Below are 13,413 nucleotides of genomic sequence, written 5' to 3'. Positions count from 1 at the left end.
TCCCTCGAGGGATATGACGTTTCATTCTTTCTCAAAGTGTTAAGAAGCTCGATAAAAAAATATATACGTATTCTTCGTTACAGCGAAGAAAATTTATGATCACTCGTGTCGAGTGATTTATTGTTGCTTTTGCATCAATGGAGATTAAATTAGGGAATTTTTTTTTTTTTTTAATATCGAAAAGATTTTTTATTTTATTTATTCGATGTTGATGCAGAATTTTTCAATAATTCGTTTCAACGTGTATCGTTGAACGGGCAAGTTTTCGATAATTTTTGAAATGAAAGTTAGGATCGCTCGAATCGAGGATAAAAATACTTTAATATTCGACGTACACGGGCAAATCGATACTGCAAACGTTTGCACAAACCTTTTACGATCAGAAAAAGAATTTTCGATTAAATTGAACTCTCGCCGGTAATAACAGATCGGTTTTGATGAGTGAAGATTAAATTTGATTGCGAAACCAATTCATCGATCATTTCTTTTTTCTTTTTTTTTTTAATTAATTGTATCAACAATTAACATCGTACACCTACTTAATTCTATTATTTCAAATCTAATTAATATTAGGTGAATTCAGAGGAGAAAATTTTTGAACTTTAAAGTTTTAGAATAATTCTTCTTCAACAAGATTTTGTAGAACAATAATACATAAATTGGTGTTCAAACACTTGTTTCATAAAATTTATATATCATATTTGTCTGTGCAAACACTTTCCTTCCACTTCTTTGAAAAATATTGTTCGATAATCAAACGACGATTTATGGAACAATAGTGCCAGGCCATTTTTAATTTATATTAACATATATAATTATATTTCACGTGATAAAATATTTCATAAAAATAATAATTCTCTCTCAACTATTCAAATAAATGGACAAAACGAACGAACAGAAAGTTCTTAATCAGAAACTAAAATTTCTTCCTTTTATTCTCTCTTAACTGCTCGCTCGTCCATCCTGTGGTCACTCGACCACGAAAGCTATTGCTGATAACTAGCAGTCAAATTCTCGAAAATTGTTTCTAGTTGAGCACTGGACGTTTCTGAAGCTTTCCTTCCGGTTTCTACTTTGCGGCGATGGAACAGAATTCGTGTTGAATCATTGGCGGGAAATAATTTATCACTCGAAGAGCTTCCATAGTGGAGTGTTTTCTTAGGGATATATATATATATTATTTAATTCTGATGAAATTGAAAAATTTTCAAGTAAGTAAAATCATCTTTCTGGAAATGGAAGAAATTGATCGAGTGAACGACAAAGCAAAATTTGAAAAGAGAATAAGAAGAATTATAGATGAAACTTATGATATTTTTAGATTCATGAAATTCGAATTATAAATTATAAATTCCTTTTCTGAGCAGTATTTGTATCGTTGGAAATAATTAAAATTTTAACGAATTTGTTGGTTTCTGAAAAATGTAATTTTTACGTTTTATCTTTTTGGTGGCATCTCATTTAAAATTCGTTTAAATAACGTTTAAACTTAAATTATTAATATCAGCAAAAGCAATGATAGTAATGATATAAAAGGAAATAAATACAGGAAGAAACGTGGAATTTTTCCAAGTGACAATGAAAAGAAATGTACGGATAAATGGACAAATGCCAACGTACCCTCGAAAAGGAAGACGTTCATCAAATTCTTAGAATATTCCAAAGGAATCAGAAATCCGCAAGTGGTAGCTTTGGATCGAGTTGTCGACGTGAAAACGTCGTACAATGCTATATTTGAATCGCACACGACCATTTCAAAGCTTCGCCTATCGCCAGCTTTACCATCCAAATATGCTCCGAAACAGACACGAGATTTCTACATCTTACAACCGAATAAAAATCTTAAAATGAAATTTTTTTTAATTAGAAAAATTTTAATTTCTTCCCTCCCCATTAATGAAATTACATCTTGGAAATTTTTCTCAATGTTTCTTTCAATTCTTTCAGAAATATATATAAATGATTAACATTTCTCTTGTTAACAATAATTCAACTGCACAATCGAACTTAATACGCATATGGTCCGCCATATATCAACACGTCAAATCCACAGCCAATAATCAATGTTCACGTTTAGATTAGGTTAGAACGTTGACTAGTTAACATATGAATGATTACATACGTGCCTGGTTACCCTACGCTCTCGACGATGTCTCGATCAAAGCATGACGAATACGTAATTGAATTGACACAGAAGTGGTGGGATATAAGGATTTCTGGGATATACAGGATGGTAACTTGATCGTTCCAAATGTTTCCAAATTGCGTTTCGTGACGAGACTTGTTAGGGGTGGAACTGTTTCAAGGTAAACAGAAAATCGAGAAAGGGTGTTTCAAGATCACTACTGAAGTATTTCGAGAAGAATTTTAAAAAGTTGATAAAACGAATAAAAATATATAAACAATTTTCGAAGCAATTATCGACTCTGGAAAGTTTCTCTGAAAAGATTATTTATCTTTAGGATTTGGATTTATCAGAAGTAAAAATTCTTTATTCTTGTTAAATTGTGCCAGCACGCGAACGGTTATTGATCGAGTGGAATTTCGCAATATTTGTCTGGAAAAAGATAGATTTAATCATCCGATGCATTGTTACCTCTCTCAATATTTGGGATTGATTTAAATCAATCACAATCGTTGAAATTCGTCGTTGAATTCTTCTCGATGATGTCATTTACGTAATTGGTGGTTTCGAGATAGCGATATATCCTCCCTGGTGGAAAATGCACAATTATTCATTTGTCATATGGAAACTCGATATAAAATTTACGCTGTAATAAAATTTACAATCAATAAGAATCAACGGATGAAATTGACACGTGGGATGTAAAACCTTGTTAATAAATTCCGTTTCATTTAAATTTTTAATCTATTTTATTCAGTCGATTCGATTTTCGAGCGTATCTTTAAATTTTTCATACGATGATACAATTTTTCGAACGAACTTTTTAGTAAAAATTGTCAAATATTTATCTTGAAAAATCAATAATTTAATTTTTTTCTTTGACGACTTTGAGTGAAAATTTCACAGGTTCAAATCAGAATAATTACAGTTTAATTATATTAAAAAAAAATCGATCGTAAATTCACTGTCACGCTTTAGAGTCAATAAGACTGTAAGTAGAACTACCCTATCCTTGGTCAGGCTTAGTCTTGAAACTCTTTAACGTGGTCTACCACCATCGTCCACTCCTTTCTCTACACCGTTGAAAGCACCCTCCACGAAAAAAAACCTGTCTCGCAATATTCCTGGCATTCATAATTTACGTGTCGCGACCGAAGGGTCGCGCATTAGTTTCCCTTCTTTCTCTCTCTCTCTCTCTCATTCTTGTTGCGACACAGAGAAGAGTGATTCTCTCTCTCTCTCTCTCTCTCTACTTATACGAAAGTGAAATATCTTCGTTATCAATTTCCTTCACTTCTATTGTCGACACTTTTGATTATCGTTACGATAATGCTTGATGATACGAAAGGGGAAAGATTTGCAGAAAAAAAAATGTGGTTTAAATTTATTTCGAAAGATTGCCCTCGACGTTTTGCATCCGATTTGATTCTTTGAGAACGAAACGAAAGCAAGCGTGATCGCCTTTGATGTGGGTGTATTTATTTTCACATCCAGAGAGTGGATCCGGCAGTAGAGTAGTGGATGACTTGAAAGAGGCTCTATCAAATTTGGGTTTTTGATCTTTTTCGATTCGGTTTGGGGAAGAGAATTTTGATATCAAGAGTGCAAAACCCGGCCATTTGGTGTATTTATTTTATAGATTGTGATGATTCGAAAGGGAGAGACGAATTTTGATCTCGTTCGTGAAATATCTCTCGAAATTTATCGTTAGAAAATTCTCTGTCACAATTTTTCACAAGATAAAAGAAGGATACTTTCGATAATTTATTCAACATTAAACGGATTTTCTTCAAGGCTTTATAATTCCATATTTCTAATTTATATATCATGTCTAAAGTTTTTAAAGAGGCTAAAGAAGGATTGAATATATCAAGATCTCGTTAAATTTAAATTAGGATTGATTTTATCTTCTTTTTACATTTCAAAATTCCAAAGTTCGAAGAAAGCTTGAGAGGAGGTGAAGAATCAAGTATCGGAAAATAAATCATTCCAAAATCAAGCTACAGTCGATCTACCTTTGATTCGATTTTACACGAACTTACACGAAATAATGAAATGATTCGAAAATTACGATAGAATTAAGGACAAATTTCGTCTCGAGATTGGAATTAAACTGTGGAAGCCTAACGGCATTAATGGCCTCGACAGGGTGCATCTGAAAACAGACATGGCATGCAAATCTGTGACACAAGGGGGAATCGTGTCACGGATCGTTGTCCCTTTGATCCGTACCAAAATTCGGAGCATGGGTTTAACGACGATCGTTGCTGGAGTGGTGTCGTTGCCAGACCCGGTGGAAATTTGCTTTGGCGGAAATTAGGTAACGCAACCGCTATCTGGCCTACTAAATAGCCCTTTAACCCCCCCTCTCCTCTCCTGCGAGAATCCTCCACCGTTTATCACGATGGACCGGAGGATAATCACGATTTCTATAAATTTTCTCCCCAAGTGTTAAATTCTTGATCCACTTTCTCGATTGTAAGTTCTCTACGATGAAAGATGAAATTATTATTATTATTATTATTACGTTTTTTTACCTTTCGTTCGAATAATAATATTCGAGAGGAGATTATTTGTGTGTAGAATAAAAATGTACTCGAATTAAAAGCATGATTGAAGGATAATATATAAATTCGTAGGGGAATTATTTCCATATAAACGGGGGACAAATTATATTATATATACTCTTCGTTAATTACCGTTTTACCTGAAATAATTATAATTATATCATTTCCAGCTCATTCTCCACCAACGTCACTCCATATTTTCCAATAATCTTATTACCAGCCCTGCCAAAAGTGAATTACCGTAACCACGTACGACAGAGGATGATAGAGGGCACATTGTTGCCGCACGCTGTTGGTGTGTTTTCGCGTTTTCCGCTTCACAAAGAGGAAGGAGAGACAAAACGTGGAGAGTGGAAGGGGAGAGAATTAAAAAAAAAAAAAAAAAAAAAAGGAAGAACGTTTAGATAACGGAATGTTTGGACAGTGAAGGATTCCGATAACAGAGATCCCAGTGTGTGCCTGCTCTGTCACGCGGTCGGTCGCAATCTGTCATGAGATCTGAAGCTCAAAAGCGAAAATCAACGTGACAAGACGGACCGTCAGGTGATTTCTGACAGTGCACGAGTTTTTTTGGAACTCGGCCAAAAGCCGCGGCTCCGTTCACGCAGGTGTCCCTTTCCGAATATAAACCCTGTAAAATGTGTAAAATTGTCGAGGCTTAAAGATAATTAACGATAACTTTCTTTCGTTTCTTCGTTTTGAAATTCGAAAATACGCGGCCCCACAATCGTGGAGAATTAAAAATAAAAATAATCGGGAAAAATATCAAGATGAATCTTTCCCAAAGAAATAGTTACGAAAGCGGAAGATGATCCTTCCTCAAAACTCTGTAATTTTCTATGTTCAATACGATTTACTTAAAAAAAAAAAAATAATAATAATAATAGAAAATGTTTCAAAATGAATAGGATCGGTTTAATATTTGCGTAATTCGATAAATAAATAAGAAGCACGACATCGATGTGATCGAATTCAATAAGAATTACGTAATAGAATAATAAAATGGTTTTTTTTATTGGAATATCGAAGATTAATCGAAGTTATTGCGACGATTCGGAGGAATGCAAAGGAGTCATACGTGGAGAGAGAGAGAGAGAGAGAGAGAGAGAGAGAGAGAGAGAGAGAGAGAGAGAGAGAGAGAGAGAGAGAGAGAGAGAGAGAGAGAGAGAGAGAGAGAGAGAGAGAGAGAGAGAGAGAGACTTAATATCACGTTCGGCGTCCGGTTTTCTATTAAATGGAATTTCATCGAATCGAACCACTAATACATACCCGGATCCATTAGATTCTATTAAACCGGGCTAATTGAGATAGTCACGGTTTAAACCAGCCGCATTTACATACCATTTCTTCTCTACGATGCAAATTGATCGAGATTCGTTGAAACACGTTTCAATTAAACATTAAGAGGGTAAAAATTGTTAAGTACTCGGAGGAATAATTTCTCGAAATATGGAAAATTCTTATAAATTTATTTATAAAACATCCTTTTAATTAAATAATCACGAAGCGAAAAATTTTGTAAACTCCCGTAGAAATATTTCTTAAAAGTGTACGAAATCTTCGTGAAAATTTTATAATAAATAAGAAATTCTAATTTTCGTTCCTTTCGTGAATATTACTTGATAAAAATATGTTTCTTCGATGAGAAATTCGCCTCGTGAAAATTTACAATAAACAAAAAAAATCGTGTATTTTACTGACAATTTAAAATTGTTCTGTTTCAGCGATGGCCGATTGGTAGAGGGAGATCAGATATTGGCGATAGATGGACAACCACTAGATTCGAATATCTCTCATGAGCAGGCAATCTCGATCCTCCAGAAGGCACGTGGTCTGGTTGAGTTGGTCGTAGCAAGAAGCACTCAAGGTAATTTGAATTCAACTTTTTATTCCTCATTGGCCTTTTTCGATCTTATCCTCCAATCTAATTTTTTTTATCGCCAAGTCTGCAGTATGCACAGCTCGTTTTTTTTTTTTTTTTTTACAAAAAATGGAAATTTCCTTTTCTGAAATTTTGAATAAAATTTTATTTTACAAATTTGAATTGTAAAAAAAAAAAAAAAATTGTAATATCGATATTTTGAGATGTACCGTTCGTCAAAATTTTCTCATGCAGAATTTTTGCATGAATAATCATTTTCCCCTCAAAAATTTCCATCAAATTCTTCGTTCGTTAAAAAATCGAAACTTAGCATAAAATATTTTGCCCAGATTTTCACAAAGATGTAATATATTTCAAAAAATTGAGATTATTTCAAAAAATATAAAATCCCTTTAGACTTTAGACTATTTTTTCCCTCTAAAAAACTATTAACCCTATCAATTAGTCAAAATGTATAACTTTGAATGTATATTTCAATTTACCACTAAACTATAAAACTATAAAACTATTCTTAATATATCGAGTCTCGTTTATCTTCTACCTATACTACTGCACATTCTTCGAAACATCTATCATTGCCAATCTATTCGATCTAATACAACTTTCCATCACTTCAGTTTTTACTTTCTTCTTCCATACTATTCACAATTCTTCGAAACATCTGTCAACATCTATCGATTATTCAATTTACAATTAAAAATCTTTATCTGTTATTATCCAATACAACTTTTATCTATTGATTCTATTATTCTACAATCTGTTTAATTATTGCTCTTCTATTCTTTGAAACATCTGTCACTATTCATTTGATTAATTTACAATTAAATCTCGCTTATCTCTCCCTCCCTTCCACTGTAATCTTTCTTTCAAACATCTGTCAATTCTAAACGTTACACAAACTGTCGTAACTCGACTTGTGTTCGTTCGCTTCATTGTTTTCTTGATTAATGTTAAATTAGTAACGGCAAACGATGGTAATTTAATTAGCCATTAAATTTCGAACATGATACACGGTGTCCAAAGTATCAAGCCAGGCCTCCAGAGTACGTAGAAGTTTCGAATAACTAGGCGATGGAGAAACGACACGCGCACCTGACAGTAAATTAGATTAACCGTGATGTGTATGAAGGCGAATTGCAAATTTTTATGTGTAAACAACAAAATGGAGTGTGATGGAGGATGTGGCCTCGATGTCATTAAATAATTAATCGCATTTTAATTCGATTAAAAGTTTTAAAACCTTTCCTCTTATAATTCTACTCTTTTCTTCTTCTTCTTCTTCTTTTTTTTATATTAAAGTTATTAAAGTTCAATAAAGTTTTATCAAAATTTATTAAAATTGCAATTAAATAAATTGACGGAATGATAGATTATTTTAATAGTTATTGTATTTCAATTTGGTTAAAATTTATGATTTCTTTCTTTTTTTCAATGAAATTAATCGTGACAGATTACGATTGATGGGAGTAGTATTAAAATTATTAACGCGTTGCAAAATTATGATTATTGTACACATTAATTAAATAAAATTTAATAGAAAGTTGGATCAAATTAAGGAAACATACAATCATATTTTCTCTCCATTTTTTTTTTTTCAAATAAATTATATCAACCATATAATAAATCGAGAAAGAGAGAGAGAGAGAAAAAAACAAATAGGATTAATCGATTCATCGAATTAAAATATATAAATCGATCGGTCTTGTTTGTTTGTATAACGTTTTAATTTAAATGAATCAATAGTTATTAAGCAAAGAATAAAATTGATTAAAATTTCTACCTTTTCAATTCGATTAAAGATTTTTCGTTCTCCCCCTTTTCTTTTGCAATCAATTTTAACCAATCTAATAAATCGATAGAAAAATAGATAAAATCGAGAGGAAAATTTTGTTCGTCCCTCTCCATTATCGAGGGATAATCGTGGTGTACCAGTAATGGAACAAACAGCTACGAAAGATAGATATAAAATCGAAGAGGAAATACAAACAAGACTGATCGATTAATTCGAAAATATATGGTTCATTTCTGGCTTGTGGTTTCAATTAATTAAGCCATTTTATGCCATTAATTTACTTTGCTCTTCGCTTTTAGTTTATCCGAGGTTCGTTTGAAATTTTTCACTCAACCGTGGATGTACAAAAAAAAGAAAAAAAAAAAAAAACTTGGAAAAGAAAGAAGAAATCAACCAACTTTCCGCGACTTTGTTTCCTTTTTCTTCCTCGTTTCAAAAACTTCTTGTTTGCTCTTCTGTTTTCCTTTTTTTTCCCCCTCTCTTTCTTTGTTTCTTTTCTCATGTTGCAATCAGTCTGGAGGAGAGAATAAATAAAAGAGAGTCAATTTTTGTTATTTGTTAATTCATTCTCGATTGGAACGAATATCGAATAGAGCATGTAAAAGAATGGAACGTGTTATAGAGAAACGAATGTTTGTTCGTTTTTTCTGGTAATAGTTTCCATTTCGTCCGACTCGTTATCGGATTGGATTCCTTAATTCAAGTGTTAATGGTGCTTTTGATTTATTTTGATGGATGTTTTTTCATATGCAAAATAAACCTTGCTTTTTTTTTTTTTTTTTAGTTATTTTAAAAAAAAGATACATCAAATAGAAATTTCTTGTTCGATATTTTTACTACTATTATTCTACTCATTGAAATATTTGTCGTATTAATTATTCATTATTCATGGAAATACGTCAAAATCGAAAAAATTCTTTGTAAAAATAAAAAGATAATTTAGAAATTAAAAAACGGAAGAAAAGTGATAAGTGAAATCACGAAAGTTTCTTGCTTTTTAAATATAATCCGCCATTTCCTCCCGCGTTGGATAATTCGAGTTTAATTCCATCGCAATTCTTATTCCTTTTAACGAACGTTAATCAGTTATTTAAAGTTTCCAATCCTTAAATTATTGCGAAGAAAATTTACAAAGTTCTTCCAACTCGTCCACCACTCGTTTCCTTCGCGTCCCTGCACTTGGTGGAGGGAAGCTTCGAATCGAAATCACGTTCCCTTTATTATCATCGGGCAATCTTCCGGGTAATTTTTCGCCGGGAAAGTTAGCTTGCGGAAAAAAATTACAAAACTCTTCTGAAACTTTTTTTTCAAACTCTTTTCCACCTTTTCTCGTATCCTCGAGCACCTATTACCTGTTGCCCAAAGATTCTTCCAACCCCTTCCATTAGAAAATCTCATGAAATCACACGTATATCCTTCTTATCACTTTAACTGACACAAATTGCTTTCACCAGAAAATGAGACAAAGATTTAACAATTCGAATTAAACCTTTGTCCATTTTTTCCTTCTCTTAATTTCCAACAACGGACACATCTCCATCTCGAAATTGTTATTTTTCAAAATCCTTAAAATTATAAAAATTTAGAAATATTTTCACAATCCCTCCTCTCCTCCAAAATTTCCTCCTTCACAATTCTTATGCAACGATAATTAAAAACGACGAATTTCGTTAAAGAAAAATGTTACGATTCAGCTTATCGATCGATCTTCTTCTTCTTATTTTCAACGAGAAGACGTTGGGAGTTCTTTGCCGACGGATGAGTTGTCCGGAGCATCGAGTTCGACAGCGGCCGCGGGAGCAGGTGTGTCCATCATCAGCGGCGTTGTCGGCGGGGCAACGAACCAGGCCAGCTCCGACAAGGATCAATCGGTGTCCACGTCGTCCGTCGTCACACCGGCACCGACCCCCAAGTCCAGCCAACCGGCGAGCACCGCCTCGGCGGCAACGCCGACACCGACACCGCCGACCTCGACCCCGGTACCCGGAGGCCTCGTTGTCGAAAGGAGCCCCTCCGCCGTCAGCGACGCCTCCAAGAGTGGCTCTGACATGGTGGTGAGTCTCTCTCATTTCTCTCTCTCCTTTTCGAGTATCGAATGATTCGACAACCGAGTAATCGATCGTTAAAAATAATTTTTGAATTATTTGAAATCGAGACGATACTCATGATACTCGTGTAAATTGATAAAAGGGTAAAGATGTATAGAATTTAGCAAAACAGCATTCATGGCTTTTAAAAATTAAGCGAATCTTTCGTTTAGAAAAAATCATATTTAAAGATTCGTCCAGAAAAATTTGTTCGAACAAACAATTTCAATATTATTACAAGTAGAATAGTTTTACCCCTCCATTTTGCTCCTCGTTTCAACCACCATCATCACTATCCCTGGCTTACTAATAACTTCGCTATTACTCTTACTAATATCACTACCATCGTTGCTTCCCTATTGCTATCGTTTCGATTCCCGTCCACCCTATGGGAATGGCAACCAAGGGTATTATCGTGGTATCAGTTATCACACGCTGGAAGATTTAGTCGATCGTTAAACTCGCTCACGAGCAATTTGCAATCGATTACGTGGAACTGGCCGTACGATGAGGGGAATTGCGCGTACCCGGAATTATTAATGGCGTGTGCAAGTTTCTACATTTTGCAGAGAATGCAGGGAGGATTGGTGGAAACGGTTGCTCGCTATTAAAATCATTCGTCTTGGAAGAAATACTTTCACGCAGCATAATAGGAATTTTGTCTTCTTTTACCTTGGAAGAGGGAGGCTTGTAATGCAAGAATTTAGTTAGTTGGATCGTCTTTGTTCCTTTTGTACAAAATAGGAAGAAAAACGTATTTTGAAATATAGGTAAATTTGGATTATCAGAAAATGTTGAAATTTTTAATAAATATTATCGAGCTCTTGGATATCGTTTAAAAATTGTGAGCCTTAGAATAATATGATAACAAATCAATTTAAGATAAAAAAAAAAAAAAAAGTAATATAACGGATAATAAAATGAAAATTTTATTGAAATGAAAAATCATATAATGACATGGAAATGTTGTCGCATGAATAAAAGAACAACATTATTATGAAAATTAGATTGGAATGGATCAATATTTATTTCGACATGCGACGAGATTCATTTGTAACGATATCGATGAATAATGTAAATTACATTGAGATTGCGTCTTGCTCGTTACATCGATTCTCGTTTACCGGAAGCGGCAGAACGTTCCAGGTAGGGTGTTCCAGTTAATTGCGTCATTCGAGTTGTTTTTAGAAAAAAAAAAAATGCATAATTACTTCTTCCCCTTTAGCTGTTAATTTTATATTATATCAATATTTTCGTTCGAGAAAAAGGAAAATATTGTTTGTTAAAATTTTATTAATTCTTCTCTTTTATTTTCTAAATTTTTTTCTTCTAAATTCTAATTTTTAATAATTTAGATTTAACAATTTAGACGAACAAGAATAAGGGAAATAATTCAGTAAATAATTTTAATTTTCAAATTGTACGTGTACAAAGGCGCCTTTATACATTGTATCGCATGTCTGAATGTACTTATTTGCATTCTGAGAACAGTAGTAGAATGAGGTGTAGCGATCGAAACAGATGCCTTGATTAGCATTGGTGGATACCTGATAATCGTGTAATAGCATTACGATGAGAATGCTTCTCACTATGTTTGTCATGTATCTGCATAATCATGTTGTTCTCCCAAACCGATATTACTGAATAGCTGAAGATTTCCATGAAAACAAGCCACTTTGGAAGTTTCCAATCCCATTCTCAGTGGAACAGATATTTTGGAATTCAATTTGAATATGCAGAAATCTGTCGAAGATATTGTTAGAAGAAATTCCACGTTTATACGTTTAATAAGAATTTATTTATTATTATATTTTTTTTTCGACGTTAAAAAATTAACTAAAATATTCTTAAACAAAGCGTTACCTATTAAAAGCGTATTAAAATTAGAATAACTTTGCACCGCCGTAAGTCCGAGGATAGTAACTTCCGGTCAACGAATGAAATCCCATTAGAAGCGTGAAATCTTCTCCTTTAAAGTGCTTTTTGATTTATCTCGATACGACTTCCGGTTTCCGAGATATCGTCCTGTAAAGAAAAGATAATTTTTAAACCCGATTAAACTCGATTAAAATTAGGAAAACTTTGAGCCGCTATAACTCCGAGGATAATGACTTCCGGTCAACGAATAAAAGGCCATTAGAAGCGCAAAACCTTCTCCTTTGAAACGTTCTTTTACTTATCTCGATACGACTTCCGACTTCCGAGATATCGTCGTGTAAAGGAAAGACTAATTTTTTAATCGTTTACCATCTCCATCCTTGTCATCCTTATTCTCGCCTCTCGCTTTTACCTTGTCTCACTAACATGTCCCAAACTGCAGACAGACGCGATCCCTGGAAAAATATAATACACGATTGCTGAAAGAACGAAGAATTTCCAGGAAAATATGCTATTCATAATCTTCTGCTATGAACACTTTGAGCTCTTATATCTCGGCAACCGATTGAGATATCGAATTGAAACAAAAAAGGATTTAAAGGACATGGTTTTTTATATGGTTATTATGTTTTTTTTTTTTTTTAATATATTATTTGAATACGTTTTAGCTGATAGATAAAAATCTACAATCTAATTATTTATTAATTGCTTAATGGTTTTTAGTGATCATTCAGTATTATTATTATCGCCATTTCTTATTTATTTATTATTTGCATTTATATTAGCCTAATTATCTGTAGATAAAACATCGTCTGTCAGACGATGCTGTAAATTATCCCTTTAACGCGAAGAAAAATGTTCGCCGTGAAAGAAAAGTATCACTAATAAGAATGAACGGCGAATATTTTTCTTAATAGAGATAAATTGAACGGAAGGAGATGGGAAAAAGAAATCCCTATAATTTGCTAAGAGCAAAAGGCACTGCTTCTATCTGACACGAGAAATATGATAATGCACATTCCAAAATGATGGAAGACATTCGTTCAGAAATGGGTGCGTGTTATTTTACCAAGCTTTTTCTT

General features: G+C 33.3%; 1 protein-coding gene and 1 long non-coding RNA gene across 3 annotated transcripts in view; one reads left to right on the top strand and one right to left on the bottom strand.

The window, feature by feature from the left end:
• The window catches only part of LOC100870882 (multiple PDZ domain protein), a 113,146-nt gene that overhangs the window by 37,763 nt on the left and 61,970 nt on the right, over nucleotides 1-13,413 (top strand). For both annotated transcript variants that reach the window (XM_003697716.4, XM_086903280.1), the window contains 2 exons: nucleotides 6,417-6,559; nucleotides 10,101-10,420. In XM_003697716.4, coding sequence (XP_003697764.3) covers nucleotides 6,417-6,559; nucleotides 10,101-10,420 — 463 coding nt within the window. The remainder of the gene's footprint in view (nucleotides 1-6,416; nucleotides 6,560-10,100; nucleotides 10,421-13,413) is intronic.
• LOC105736661 (uncharacterized) overlaps nucleotides 11,843-13,413 on the bottom strand; it is a 70,899-nt gene continuing 69,328 nt past the window's right edge. Inside the window, exons 3-4 of the long non-coding RNA XR_001112763.3 lie at nucleotides 12,317-12,786; nucleotides 11,843-12,196 (exon numbers count right to left, since the gene is read on the bottom strand). This is a non-coding gene — a long non-coding RNA (uncharacterized LOC105736661). The remainder of the gene's footprint in view (nucleotides 12,197-12,316; nucleotides 12,787-13,413) is intronic.

The sequence above is a fragment of the Apis florea genome, unplaced genomic scaffold (genome assembly GCF_048593485.1).
Source record: "Apis florea isolate Af1SG1 unplaced genomic scaffold, ASM4859348v1 contig_1615_pilon, whole genome shotgun sequence".
NCBI classification, from domain to species: Eukaryota; Metazoa; Arthropoda; class Insecta; order Hymenoptera; family Apidae; genus Apis; species Apis florea.
Note: the sequence above shows the minus strand (reverse complement) of the source record. Positions and strands in the feature narration are given on the sequence as shown.